At 38.6% G+C, this 15,326-nt stretch overlaps 1 protein-coding gene across 5 annotated transcripts in view; it reads left to right on the forward strand.

The window, feature by feature from the left end:
• Nucleotides 1-9,154, forward strand: part of LOC138843046 (disintegrin and metalloproteinase domain-containing protein 32-like) — a 498,529-nt gene extending 489,375 nt beyond the window's left edge. For 4 of the 5 annotated variants that reach the window (XM_070068573.1, XM_070068575.1, XM_070068576.1 and 1 more), the window contains one exon: nt 8,708-9,144. In XM_070068573.1, the coding sequence (XP_069924674.1) occupies nt 8,708-9,129 (422 nt within the window). In that variant the 3' untranslated portion in view covers nt 9,130-9,144. Of the gene's footprint in view, nt 1-8,707 lie in introns of all 5 variants that reach the window. The other variant, XM_070068574.1, reaches the window with a different exon arrangement.
• The last annotated feature ends 6,172 nt before the right edge of the window (nt 9,155-15,326 follow it).

The raw sequence follows: 15,326 nt of genomic DNA on the forward strand, positions 1-15,326 counted from the left end.
AGATATAGGGTATTCTCGAATATACAAAAGGCTGTGTTGTAGGGCACAATCCTAATTTGCATTTTAATGGTTCTAAGAATGTTCAATTTTGTATTTTCCCAGATAGGCCCAGGATTTGATTAGACTGAAAGATCTTCTGAGCAAGTTTAGTGTTTATCATTAAATAAGAGACTCCAGTGTATACTAAGAAGTCAAACAGTTTGTTTCCCAGTCCCATTTTTTTACCCAGGGCTCCTATAGGAAAATCCAAATTGGCTTTTCTAAAAATATGGGGACCTCTGGTGCTTCACTAGTTTCTCATTTAAGAGTTTTTTTAAACCATTGTGGGTACTGAGCCTTTTTTTTTTTAATCTTTTATTTAATGAATATAAATTTCCAAAGTACGACTCATGTGTTACAATGGCTTCCCCCCCATACCGTCCCTCCCACCCACAACCCTCCCCTTTCCCACTCCCTCTCCCCTTCCATTCACATCAAGATTCATTTTCGATTATCTTAATATACAGAAGATCAGCTTAGTATACCTTAAGTAAGTATTTCAACAGTTTGCTCCCACACAGAAACATAAAGTGAAAAATAATAGATGATTTTTTTAAATGATGATGAAATCAGATCAGACCTATTGTCATGTTTAATCCCAGTGAGAGTCAAGTTGGGAATTGATAATTTCTTTCTTTCTTTTTTTTTTTTTTTTACAGAAGATCAGTTTAGTGTACATTAAGTAAAGATTTCAGTCGTTTGCACCCCCATAGAAACACAAAGTGAAATATACTGTTTGAGTACTCGTTATAGCATTAAGCCTCAGTGTACAGCACGTTAAGGACAGAGATCCTATATGAGGAGTAAGTGCACAGTGACTCCTGTTGTTGACTTTACCAATTGACACTCCTGTTTATGGCATCAGTAATCTCCCTATGCACCAGTTATGAGTTTCCAAGGCTATGGAAGCCCCTTGAGTTCTCCGACTCTTATCTTGTTTAGACACGGTCATAGTCAAAGTGGAGGTTCTCTCCTCCCTTCAGAGAAAGGCACCTCTCTCTTTGAAGACCTGTTCTTTCCACTGGGATCTCACTCACAGAGATCTTTTTGCCAGAGTGTCTTGGCTTTCCATGCCTGAAATACTGTTCTACTTAATATGACTGGTTTAATTCTGTAATTATCACACAGTTATTCTTAAGTGTTGAAAATTAACTGAAATGTGATCCCTGTTAAACATAAGAGTGGGAATAAGAGAGGGAAGAGATGTATAATTTGGGGCATGCTCGGGCTGACTTGCCCCAATTGGTAGAGTTAGAAACATACCAGGGGATTCCAATTCAATCCCATCAAGGTGGCATGTGCCAATGCCATCTCACTACTGCAAGTGATCAATTTCAGTTCACAATTGATCATAATGAAAGGACTAAGAGTCAAAGGGAGCACATAAACAAGTCTAGTATCTGCTAACACCAACCGATAGAATAAATAAAGGGGAGAGTGATCCAACATGGGAAGTGAGATACTCAGCAGACTCATAGAATGGCGGATGTCCTAAATAGCACTCTGGCCTCAGAATCAGCCCTAAAGGCACTCGGATCTGGCTGAAAAGCCCATGAGAGTATTTCAGGTACTGAGCCTTTTTACTTTAAAAAAGAAATTTGAGCCATTTTTTGCTTTATTTTTTTTTAACTTGGGACAAACCTTTTGTAAATGTCCTTATTCCTTATAGTAACAAAACCGGCATTCTTTTTTATATATAATTTTATTAATTGAGTTTTAATTGGTTTTTACATTCGTATTATGGAAGCATATTTCAAACATTTTATATATGTATCTTTTTTTTCTATCAACTTTGTTTTTTTTTTTTAACTTTTATTTAATGAATATAAATTTCCAAAGTACAGCTTATGGATTACAATGGCTTCCCCCCCATAACGTCCCTCCCACCCACAACCCTCCCCTTTCCCACTCCCTCTCCCCTTCCATTCACATCAAGATTCATTTTCGATTCTCTTTATATACAGAAGATCAGTTTAGCATACATTAAGTAAAGATTTCAACAGTTTGCTCCCACACAGAAACATAAAGTGAAAAATAATAGATGATTTTTTAAATGATGATGAAATCAGATCAGACCTATTGTCATGTTTATGAGCATGAGGATACTTCCCCATCCTTCTCTCCCTCCCTCCCTCAGTCTCAGTCATTGTAATTTTTACATTGGCATGATTTCAGTTTACTTTATAATCACAAGTTAACACTCCACTAAAGAATTATACAAGTAGTAAGTAAAAAAACCACTGTTCCTCTAGAGTATAGATAAGGGGTATAAAGAATGATCAGATCCCAAAGTATCAGTTTCAATCATATGCATTATATTCTTTCATACTCTGTATCTTAGTTACCTCAAATCAGGACAAAATATACATTTGCCTTTTGGAGCCTGGGTTATATCAAAATAGTATAACTTGTGAAGGACATATTTTAAAAGGTTCATCCAACCTTTAAAATGTTTTATTTCTGGAGCACTTTGCCCAGTCAAAGTCATATTTGTCCGAATATTTTTCAGGGGCCTCAGAATAGGCCTCAGTTCATAACTGGAAAACCTGATATGCAAATTCTGGTGGATCTTTCTGAGGCTTTTGTTTTTTGTCTTATTTAAAATTTTTTTCTTATGCATCCCCATTATTATTCCTGAATATATCTCCTATAAATGCAACATTCCTCTATAGGGGTGGTGGAATTTGTTTCTGGAAAATATGAGTATCCACTAAGTAAAGATAGTGAGCCTCTCCCTTAGCTTTATCAATATCATCTTCCTTCATCTCCAGTGAGCAACATATTCATGAGAGTATGTTTATTGTTCTACCTGTGAAGAGAGGTGGGAAAAAAAGAGCTCCATCATACAAAGAGGGGTTCTCTTGATAAACGTCTCTTACTATATATACTGGCACAGCATATATTTCCCTGCTCTGAAAGAGGCACCTGTCCTGAATTGAGTGTCTTGTTGTTTCTCAATTTGAGAGACCAGATTAGGCTTCTGATCACAGCATCATGCTAGGTGGAGGCTCAGTACATTTCCCCATAAGGGGAGAGTTTGGGTCCTACTATGTAAAAGTAGAGCAGCCAGTGTGGACCACAAGCGAGGTTATCTGTGAGATGCAAGTGACGTTGCCATAGAATAGCAGCTGGGGAATTAGGCAGAGCACTTAGCATGGAGCTTCCAGGGTGAGTAATGCAAGGGCAAGTGGCAGATTTATTGCCTGGGTTCTTGTGTCTGATATAAGAAAGATTATTTGAGGATGAGTTGAAGTAAAGGTTGGTGGAAGATTTAATTTTAGCAAGGCACAAGTGCACAGTTGAGAAGAGAGTCTTGGTACACTAAAGTGAGCTGTATACATTGAGATTTTGGAACTAACTTTTTAATATAAATCTTGAAGTAGTGTAGGATATTCCTTAGTGTTGGTACCTGGGGTGGAGTTTTCCAGGAAAGGGTAGAGGTTTCTAGAAATTTGGTGACTGCCCATTTTCCAGTGATTCTGGGAAATCTAGATGTATTATGGCATTCTGTAAATGATGGAGAAAGGGTAGTAATTTTATTATAATGATAATATTATAGGCTACAGATCATTGTGAGGGCATGACTAGAAACCATATTGCCCATTTCCAGTGTGATCTGTACCTGGAGTCATGGTTTTTTTTGCAACAGTAATTTGGGATTACCTCAGCCACAGCACAAAGGTAAGGAGAGTGAAGCGTAGAGTTGGTGGGGATGTCAGTAGGTGCTTTCCCTTTTTAGCTGCCTCTTTTATGCTAGTACAAAGCATAAATGCCTAGACATTGGAAATTTCATCATTTTTTTTCTTTCACAAAGAAACTCTAATCGTAGGACACTATAATAATTTAAGTAACTATTTATGGACCATAGGACCATAATTTTTTTATTTAAAAATATGTTGAGGGTGATCTGTGTTATGATAAATTATTTCATTTTGTTCATAGTTTTGTAGCAGTACTATTATCATTTATCTGAAATATACCACAGCACGCTCTTTTTAAGGGTGTAGGGCTTATTTCACATCCTGTTTTCTGCTTGCGACAGAAAATGAAAGAGCAAGAGAGATTCAACTATAGACAAACCAGAACCAAGACAAAAGTAACCATACAAAGGGTTTAGTTGCAAACAATCACAAAAGGATTTGGCTATTGAAATGAAGACAACCATAAAAGAAATTTGGGTACAAGTCCTATAAATTATTTTCCTCTCTCTAACAGGAATCCAAGATCAAATCAAATACACATTAATCTTCCTAAAGGAGTTTCCCAAAACAGAGGAGAAGGTGGTACTCAGTTGTACATACCAAGTCAACTTGCCCTGCTCCAAGGCAGAACAGAGGACCCACAGAATCAGACATTCCTTTGCTTCCACAGTATAGTGCTTGAGGCACTGGACACCTCTGTGGAGAGCCCAGGGGAAAGTCTCAGAACAAAGAGTTTTGACATCTGATAGATGTTTCCCATTGAGGGTCCTCTGAACATGTGTTGGCTCCCCTTACACAGCTTGTTCTTGTTTGGTGGAACAAAAATTGTCACCAAGTTCACAATCATCTGCCTACCACATGAAAAACCTGATAACTCAAGGGTGAAGTGTTGTAGCAACAAAAGTGAGTTTAATTGGAGTACTAGTAAGCTGAGACATTTACCGGACTGGTGTCCTATAAGACCCATCTTTCCTGTTGCATTGTAACTAGTCCATTTTAAGTATGAGCAGCACAAAAGGGGTCAAGTTCAAAAGTTGGGGAATCACTATAGATACCTGACACGAACAATTGCACCAGAAGCATTGTGGTTGCATCTGTGATTGGTTAGTTGACTTTGGAAATGTGGGTATGTTCAAGCTGCTCCTACATACCATTAAGAAGGCAATCGTTTCTTTGCATTCCCTCCTTAGGTCCCAGGGGGATGGGCACTCTGGGTAAGAGCTATTTGCAGGTACTCCCAGATGCAAGCAGATTTCTGCAGGTGGCTGACATGTCCATGTGTAGAGCTGGGCAGAAATCTTCTGATCAAAGCTGAAGGTAGCGAAGCACTTACCAAGCCTTTTCCCCCATTTCAGTTACAGCTTCCAAACAAATGCAGCCACATGCCCTCCACGCCTTCCAAGTTGGGGTTATTAGAACCTCATCTCTTAGGACAGTCAGCTTTCTCTCCTGCTTTGCCTAGGAGCTCCCAGTTTCTTCATTTTTGACTAAATTTCTACCAATTGCCTACACGTGTGACTGACTCAGGTTACTTTAGGGAAAGGCAGGTATTTATAATTAGTTTGTGAAGCTAACTCATAAGCTGAACATTTTAACATCATTTACATTAACATCCATAAAAAATATAGCACTTCTTTGTTTGGATTGCATTTAGACGTACAAACTAAATATGAACAAGTGAGTGAATGAGTTCCGCACTTTGGAGAAGTTTATAGAAGAGATAGTATCATAAGCACACTAAAACACAGCCTACATGTCCTCAACTGTTCACAATTGTGCTAATACGGGTGCTCTGATTTCTCTTAAAGTTTTAGTTTCCCATGTTCTGGAGTTATTGACTTTGTGATCTTTCTGAAGTTATCAAATATTTACAGGTCTGCTAATTTCCCTTGTAAAGTTTTCATTTTCTTGTATTGTCTAGTATTTCTTTCTTTCTTTTTAAGATTTATTTATTTATTTGAAAGACAGAGTTAGAGAGACAGAGACAGAGAAAGAGGTCTTCCATCCACTGGTTCACTCCCCAGATGGCTGCAACGGCTGGAGCTGTGGCGATCCAAAGCCCGGAGCCAGGAGCTTCCTTTGGTTCTCCCACATTGGTGCAGTGGCCCAAGCACTTGGACCATCTTCTACTGCTATCCCAGGCCATGGCAGAGATTGGGATCAGAAGAGGAGCAGCTGGGACAATAACCGGTGCCCATATGGGATGCAAGCGCTTCAGGCCAGTTTGTTAACCTGCTGTGCCACAGCGCCGGCCCCGAGTATTTTTTTCTTAAAGTTACTTCAATCCACTGCTGTTCCAGAATAGCTCTTATGGCCACAGGCTGTTTCCAGGCTACACTGCAACATTATGTGGTGTCTCTCCTTGAGTCACTGCATCCCTGTGAAATCTACATTATTTTTACATCAATTCTCTCTGTTGTTCTTGAATATTCCCTGACATAGCCACCCTTTAGTAGATATTTGTGGGGAGCAACTAGGACTAGACTAGTTACTGGAATTAAAACTTATTCTATGCATCTGCTCTCCCACAATATGGTGCTGAGAAGGGAGTAAACAACTTCTACGCAACTGCCTCTCGCCAACTTGAGTGATGACCTGCAGGAGCTGATCCTGCTCCTGATTGGAGGAGAGCAGCGTGCTCGGCGTGTGGGTAGCAGAGTTGGGATTGGTGGAAGAGGACTATAAAGGAGGAGAGAGACAACATGCACCAGGAACATCTAAAGGGAACATCCGGATAATATCTGAGCAGCCCCCAAGAGAGCCGGCCGGCGGTGTGCTGCTCCCCCGCGCAAGTGGGGAAAGTGGCAGGGGGAGCCGCCCTTCCACGGAGGTGGAAGGATTGGCAGCCAACCTGGGAAGAACCAGCAGCAAACCCGGGAAGGGCCCAGCAGACAAAAGAACAGTGCAGGGTCCTGTGTCGCTCCTCTGCGAAGAGGGGGAGTGACAGATATTGATTGCTTTCTACAAACTAAGTATGTGAGAAAAGCTGTTTTTCCCTTTTGCCTCTGGTCTCTGTCACTATCACCATGGCAGTTGTGGTGCACGGTTTCAGTACTTCAGTTCTCCCAGCATTTCACTCACCTAGGAGCATTTAAATAATAAACAAGAGCCAAAATCAACAATCAAATCAAAAGATGTCCATTTCATTCCCATACATTTTTGTATTATATATTCACTATAAGAAATCAGAGAAAACATATGATATTTGTCTTTTTCAGACTGGCTTATTTCACTAACCATTTATGTATATTTTTAAAAGTTTTTCCTGTTGGAAAGCAAGCGAGAGATGTTGGTAGACAACTCCTTGGGCAGACACAATTAAACATGATTTTTTAAAAAGCAGAAATCTATATAGGAGGACTCCTAATTACATATTTGAATCTCCAAGGCTTTTGGGGAACACTAGCTATATTAAAAAGAGAATGTTACTTGTAGTAGTTGAAAAAGCAACTCTAAGTTTAGGAGTTGCAACCTTAGCAGAGGTGTTAAGATCAAAATTATGCCACTTTTATCACTGAATTATTGCTAACTAATCTTTTATGTTATATTAACTTCTCTGTGAATTAATCTCAATTAATTTTTCAATTCATTTTTCTCTTCTAGATTATTTAAAGATTAGAAATAATCTATAGGTAGCAAATAGAAAAGAGGCCCAAAAATTTTATTTTGACTATTGGGAATAATGAGTATGAAAACAGAAATTTGGCAGATATTTATTTTTTACTACAAACTTGAAGGGAAAGAGGAAGTTGCCCTACTAAGTAAATATAACATTGAGAGGCTCTATTATATCAATCTAAAAGTGTTATTTATTTACATCAGAAACACAGGAAAGCACCCAAGTTAGTAGTAGTAGTAAGTAAATACATTAGGAATGTTAAAAATAAGTATCTATTTGAATTTGAAATGAAATTCTTAGGCTGCATTTAATTTCTAAGTATTGATTGAGTTGAAGAATTGGTGGAGTATTGCACCAATAATCTATGAATCTTTATTAATTTAAACTGCTAATATTTAAATCATTTAGTATTTTAATTCCATTTAGTAAACTTCTCTTAAGTTTATTGGAAACTTAATCCTGGGGGTATTTCGAGAGATGTGGAGGGAGAGAGGGAAGTTTGGCTATATTCTTAGAATTGTATCTATGCAATGCATGGAACCTGTTCTCTTTACATTAAAAAATGTAAAAAATATTGGAGTTAAAGAATTGAACCTAGGGGCTGGTGCTATGGTGTAGCAGGTAAAAGCCACTGCCTGGAGTGCCAGCATCCCATATGTGTGCTGGTTCAAGTCCCAGCTGCTCCACTTCTGATCCAGCTCTCTGCTATGGCCTGGGTAAAGCAGTACAGGCTGATCCAAATCCTTTGGCCTCTGTACCTGCATGGGAGACCTGGAAGAAGCTCCTGGCTCCTGGCTTTGAATTGGTGCATCTCTGGCTGTTGCGACCAATGTGGGAGTGAACTAGTGGATGGAAGACCTCTCTTTCTCTCTGCCTCTCCTTCTCTCTGTGTTTAACTTTGACTTTCAAATAAATAAATCTTTTAAAAAAGAATTGAACCTAATAAGATGTAAGATCAATAAATTAGCATATAGAATACATTTATAACTAGGGCTGCTTTACTCATTAGGTGCTGTAGGCACAGTCCTTCATTCCTGTATTATTCTTCAATGGCCAAAAAACTTTTTATAACCTGAAAATCTAAAATATTATGTCTAAGGTATAAAAAATTAAATTAATATATTAAATTTAAAAAAACAAATATGTTGTTATTCATAGGTATTTCAGTAAAAAAAATGTTTTCTCATTGTAAGTACTTCTGATTAAGGATGACAGTTCCCCTGAAATCACAGAAAATCATAATACTTCAACGTGAACTATTCACTAGACAGTATCTCAACTGTATGGTTTGCAGTGGAAGGGAATTTAGTATCAGTGCCTTGACCGTGTTTTGTTTTTTCCTCCACAGTGACTAGTAATTCCTCCAGAAGACAATGGATGACATCAGGGATCTCACAGAGAAATGAGAATTCTACCTTCCCTACCCTGGTCACAGCTGAAGGAATTAATAAACTGAGTGTGGACGAGCTTGCATGCCAGCATGTCTGTTTTTCTTTTCTTTTTTTTCTTTTCTTTCCTTTCCTAAGTCTGTTTTTCTTTCCCACTTACAACAACGCAGAATTCAACCACTGGGGCTATACCTCTGACATTTCAGGATCCTTAATTGAAGAGGGCATTCCAACTAGGGAATCTCTAGTCCTGTTAGAATCCTTGAGCTCTTCCCATTGTCCTCTCCTTGACTTTTCAGCACCTGGCATCTCCTTCTCATTTACTTCCCAGGGCTCCATGTGTATCCTCTGTCCTCACTCAGTATGGTCTCTGGCTGGTTAGACCATGCTGTTCCTCCAGGATCTTCTCACCAGACACAGCTGACCCCATGAAGATCTAGGAAATCCAGGTGTTTAACCTTCTTGTGCTCCCCATAGCCTAACCTGGACTTCTGTGAGAGGCTCTGTTTTGCCTTAGGGACTGTACTTGCCTGACTGGGAACCTCTACCAGCTAGCTTTCCCTTGCCCTTTATCCAGGTGACCAACAGGGCCAGAAGACAGGCAGCTTCCAAAAGACCAAAAGGGTTTGAGCTTGACTCTCAGTGAAGAAAGCTAACCCATGTTCAGAATTTGGTGCGAAGAAATGAATTAGGAAAAGTTTTTTCATGTTCCATTTTCTAAGGAAAAAAATGTGTAAAATCATTTAGGTCTTTAATTATTTGTTTTGCCAAAGTTCAGTAATGATTTTCTCTGGAACTAATGATTTGGGAAGGGGTTAAAATGACAGATTCAATTTAACAGAACTATTAAAAATTCTACTTGATTTTATTTATTTGACAGGTAGAGTTATAGACAGTGAGAGAGACAGAGAGAAAGGTCTTCCTTCCGTTGATTCACTCCCCAAATGACCGCCATGGCCGGCGCTGTGCCAATCCGAAGCCAGGAGCCAGGTGCTTCCTCCTGGTCTCCCATGGGGTGCAGGGCCCAAGCACTTGGGCCATCCTCTACTGCCCTCCCAGGCCACAGCAGAGAGCTGGACTGGAAGAGGAGCAACCAGGACTAGAACCAGGTGCCCATAAGGGATGCCGGTGCCGTAGGCAGAGAATTAACCAACTGAGCCACCGTGCCGGCCCCCAACTTGATGATAGTTTGTAAAGCTTATTAGTTTTCCTTGATGGTCAATATCTTGGTATAAATTCATTTAAAAAACTATACATGGATTTCAAAATAATTTTACACTGAAATATATATAACTTTTTGGCTTTGTTTTAAATGTGAATATAGAAAGATTTATTTGAAATGATATCTTCAATGGATTTTATTTCTATCAAAGTATACACATGATTTTCATGATTATTGTTATGAAGACACTTTTAAATATAAATTTTGATATAGTTAGTTTTTAAATGACCAGCCAGCTGTTTCATGAAGAAATATTTAGCATTAGCATAAATTATTTTCTCAAACATTTGTTTATATGGAAGACAATTTCCAATTTTTCATTATACATTTTCAATTCCATATTTTTGGTTAGTATTATTTTTCTCTCAAATAAAATTTATGATCTTTTCCTCATAATTAAAAGATACTAAATACATCTAGAAATGGAATACAGCTATATTTAACCTAAAAACTTTCATTTAATGTGTACAAGGTTCATGCATTTCATACATACAAATTTAGTAGCATAGTAATTTTTCTCACCCTACCTTCACTCTCACCCACACTCCTACCTTTCTTCCTCCTCCCTTTTATATATTTTTATGTTTTAATTTTCCTTTTGTAGCATGAGACAGTTAATTTTAGAATAATGGGTAAGCATTCAGAATAGTTATTTACCCATATGAGAATTCCCAAGAAGTAGTCATATTTGTGATTTTAATGATAGTTTAATTTTGTTTTATTTTGAAATATGTATTTATTTGAAAGAGCCACAGAGAGAGAAGGAGAGACATGAGGAGCGATCTTCCATCTGCTGGTTTACTCCCCAAATGGCCACAATTTTCAGGGCTAAGCCAGGCCGAAGCAAGGACCTTCTTCTGGGTCTCCCATGAGAGCAAGGATTTTGACCCTCCAGGTTGTGGGGAGATGTCTTTTTATTGTCTTTGCAGGGAACGACCATGTATTCTTGCAGAGATTTACATCTGCCTCCGTAAAGTGGGCCAGGGTAAGCAGAAATATACTTTAGCAGGTGTTTATCAAATCAAGAATTTACATTGTATGATTTTGTCTGCCCAGGATGTCCCTGGGAGGGAACTATCAAAGTAAGATTCAGGCTGGAAGAATTTAAGGCCATGAACAGCCTAGCAGGTTCTTACAATCTGGTATTTTTTGTATATTAAATAAGGAAGTGAAGAAAACATGAGTTGGGGTGCTGTGCAGAACAAGGTCTGGGGGAAGAGGAGGACCCAGGCACCGGGAGCGAAGGCTGTCTAGTCTCCCCGTCTGCTGCCTGATGAGAAGGGGCACAGTCAGGGAGCTTACTCCTCCCTCCCCGCTGCTGGGGCTGAGGACGTGGAGGCAGTGGCTGCTGCTGGATGTGCCTCAGTAGGAGGATGTTGTTGGCATGGTTTTGAGTGAGTTTCTGGATCAGAGTGAACAAGCCACTTTAGTAACATAAACAGGTTTGGTCCTCGAGATAGAGAAAGAAAAATTTCTCTTAGAGGAGTAGGAAGGGGCACAAGCCAAGGTAATTGGGGTGGGGTTGGAAACCAGCTGCTCTAAGGATCAGGCATCCTTTGTCTAATTTTGGATGTCCTGTCTTCCCACTTGTGAGTGGCATCGTGTGTAAGACTAGAATGGTTGACATAAAAGGTCATTCTCCCTTAGGTATAAATAGAGACCCCATTTTTGTGTATCTTTAGAAGGCACCTGGTAGTAGGAGTGTTGTGGGAGAAGTGTGGTCTTGATTCATATTATAGGTCCTTGCCTTCTACTTAGAGAAGCATTCTAAGTATAGGCACATGTATGGTGCATAATATTAAGGTACATTATATAAAGACTGTCATACTTTAAAGCAGATGTGTTTTACCAACCTCTTCTTTGGATTCAGAAAACTGCTATTGGAAGTAATACTCATCAGTGGGTTCTTATTGTAATACTAGTAGATGCTGCTATGTCTCATGAAGCTAATTTTGAAAATCTGTTCATTGTTTTGGGCAACTTAGCATACAATTCAGGTCAACTTTCAAAGTACTCAAGTCTGGATACTATTTAGGATAGTCATGGACAACAGGCTAGCATTAGAATACCTGCTGAGAGAGCAATGAGGGCATGTACAGTGATTAATGAGATCTGTCACTGCTACTCTAGCAGTAATACAATCACTGAAAGATAGATGAAAAATCTTTATGCTCAGGCTGGATGGTTTTATAATCTGCACAGAGATAATATATGAGCACCCACTATTTGGTAAACAATAAGATATATTCTGGGGCCAGCACTGTGGCTCAGTGGGTTAACACCCTGGCCTGAAGCGCCGGCATCCCATAAGGGTGCCAGTTCTAGTCCTGGCTGCTGCTTTTCCAATCCAGCTCTCAGCTATGGCCTGGGAAAGCAGTAGAAGATGGCCCAGGACCTTGGGCCCCTGAACCCACGTGGGAGACCCAGAAGAAGCTCCTGGCTCCTGGCTTCAGATTGGCGCAGCTCCGGCCATTGCAGCCAATTGGGGAGTAAACCATCGGATGGAAGACCTCTCTCTCTCTCTATGTCTCTTCTCTCTCTGTGTAACTCTGACTTTCAAATAAATAAATAAATCTTTAAATATATATATATATATATATATTCTGCAGCTCAATTTATAATAGTAAGATATGGAATAAATCTGGATGTCCTTCAACTGAAGACTAGATAAATCGTGTATGTACACAATGGAATACTATACAGCAGCAAAAAATGAAACCCTGTCACTTGCGAATAAATCGATGCAACTGGAAACGATTATATTTAGTGAAATAAGCCAGTCCCCAAAAGACAAATACCGTATGTTCTCCCTGATCTGTGGTAACTAATAAAGCATCTAAAAGATTATCTTTAGAAATGAAATTGACACTTTGAGATGTGATGACTTTGAACAGCCCTTGGCTCGACTGTTGAGGAATGATTTTTGAACCCTTAGTGTAGAGTTAATCTTATGTGTATAAAGTTAATTGAAAATAGATCTTAGTAAAAAATAAGAATGGGAATAATAAAGTAGGGGGGGGTGGATAAAAGGTGGCAATTTGGGAGTGTTGGTGGGCAGTATGGGAAGAATCACATTGTTCCTAAGTTTGTATGTATGAAATGTGTGAAGTTTATATACCTTAAATAAAAGGTTTCTAGGTAAAAATAAAATATTCTAAAAAACAAGCAGGATCTTCTGGAAAAATAAAGAAAAGCACAGATTTATTGTACCTGAGTACACACACATTCATTATATGCTTGTGTATGGGTAAACTTTATCTGGCTTAGAATAAGATAAAGTGCCAGATCCTGACCACAGCTTCCACCTCAATCATTTTTCTAGGAGCTCATCCCCACTTTGCAACATATACTAGTAGTACCTATGAGTAAATTAGTGACTTTTGCCTTCAGAGGAGGGAGCTGGATGGTTTGCAAGTATGAGTGGACATTTTTCACTATATAACCTTTTCTCCTGAGGACTTGACCTTGAAGAGAACTTCTCATTTCTCTCTTTCTCTCCTTCTCTCCCTCCCTTAGATGCATATATGTGTATAGATTTGTATGTATGCACAAATTTACACACATATTTGTAGAAGTGTGTGTGTGTGTGTGTGTGTGTGTGTGAACCACAGTCCCAGTTCATGCATCTTGTTCTGACACCTTCTGTGGTGGGAATGCCTTCTGTGCCTTCTTGTCCACTGTGCTTCCTCTATCATGGCATTTCCTACTGACAGAAGTAGTTTTCCACTGCCATCTTCCTCGCCATTCACACCCTTACTTAGATGCATGAAGGTACACAGACACACTCATTGTGTGGCAGAGATTTAGTGTTCAACATTAAAAAATATGTTCACACTTTAAAATAGTGCCTCTCTCCCATTATCTTATCAACTTCTGTTCTCTTGTAGCTATGTCCAATCTATCACTTAACAGATCTGCTAAATGTTTAATTTTACTGGTTTTAAAATGCATTTCATTTCTCAAGTTCTACTTGGTTGTATTTCAGATTTGTCTGGTTATTTGATATAGTTGCTTTCAGGCCTGGCACTATGGCATACTAGGCTAAACCTTGGGCACTTGGTTGGTGTCCTGGCTGCTCCTCTTCTGATCCAGCTCTCTGCTAATGGCCTACGAAGGCAGAAGAAGATGGCCCAAGTCTTTGGGCCCCTGCACCCAAATGGGAGACCCAGAAGATGCTCCTGGCTCCTGGCTTCAGATTGGCCCTGCTCCAGCCATAGTGGCCATTTGGGGATGAAAGCCTTCTCTCTCTAACTCTACATAATAAATAAATAAATAAATTTTTAAGAAAAAAGAAATAGTTGCTTTTGGATGCATTATGTATTTAAAATTTTTATTTCTTCAAACATACAGAAATATCTGCTTTATTAGATTATTATGTAAAATTTTAGTGAGTTCTGTGGTTTATTATTTCTGTTGACTTGTGATTGTGATTCTAAACTCATATTCTTTGGAGCTCTGTTTATGGAAATTACTGAGTTCTGAATTTAGTGAATTCCTAGAAAGACTGTTATGTTTTTCTTGGCCGCATGCCTTGGGACAACTTAGTATTTTTTGAGCCACATGAGTATTATGAACTTTGGTTCACAAATCCTTTTGATCATTTTGAGGTTAGATATGTGATTAGAATTTCTTTCATGGAGACTGTCATTTCCCTTCAATCAGTACTGAGAGCTACGTAAGTATTATTCCCACGGCCTTCTCTGATGCAGGTGTTCCTTTTTCTAGTTAATGTGGTGAGGATATAAGCCATCAGATGTCTTTGCTTTATGTAGGTTTTTATTGCAGCAGTTTGTACAACTCAGGTACAAGGCTTTGCTGCCAATGTCTGCTTATTACCTGAAAATGCACACATACTGTAGCCACCAAGAATGGGAGATGTTCACAAGGCCAAATACTGCCATAAAAACACCTCATTAATTTTGTAATCAGCATTTTAGGTGCTTTATACTAGGAAGATTTATCTAGATATTTGCTCCACTGTTTGCAAAACGGAGCATGCGTCTCATTCTTTTTTACGAACTGTATAATATTCCAATTGTAGATTTACCCTACATTTAAAATGGGTCATTTTAATATTATCAAAAGAAATTGTAGTATCAAGCATCCTTGTACAGAGGTCTTTACATACATAGAAATAAATGTCAGATAAATTCCAAAAGGTAGAATTAAAATGTTTATAATTTACAAGTCATAATTGTGTTCACATATGGGGTATCAGGTAATGTTTTAATTTGGAAAGAATGTTGGGATAGTGTATAAAGCTAATTAGCATAGTCAACACTTTGTTTACCTAGAGTGTTTGGTTTGGTTTTTATTTTTATTGATTTTTTAACTTTTATTTAATAAATATAAATTTC

The sequence above is a fragment of the Oryctolagus cuniculus genome, chromosome 2, assembly GCF_964237555.1.
Source record: "Oryctolagus cuniculus chromosome 2, mOryCun1.1, whole genome shotgun sequence".
Taxonomy (NCBI): domain Eukaryota; kingdom Metazoa; phylum Chordata; class Mammalia; order Lagomorpha; family Leporidae; genus Oryctolagus; species Oryctolagus cuniculus.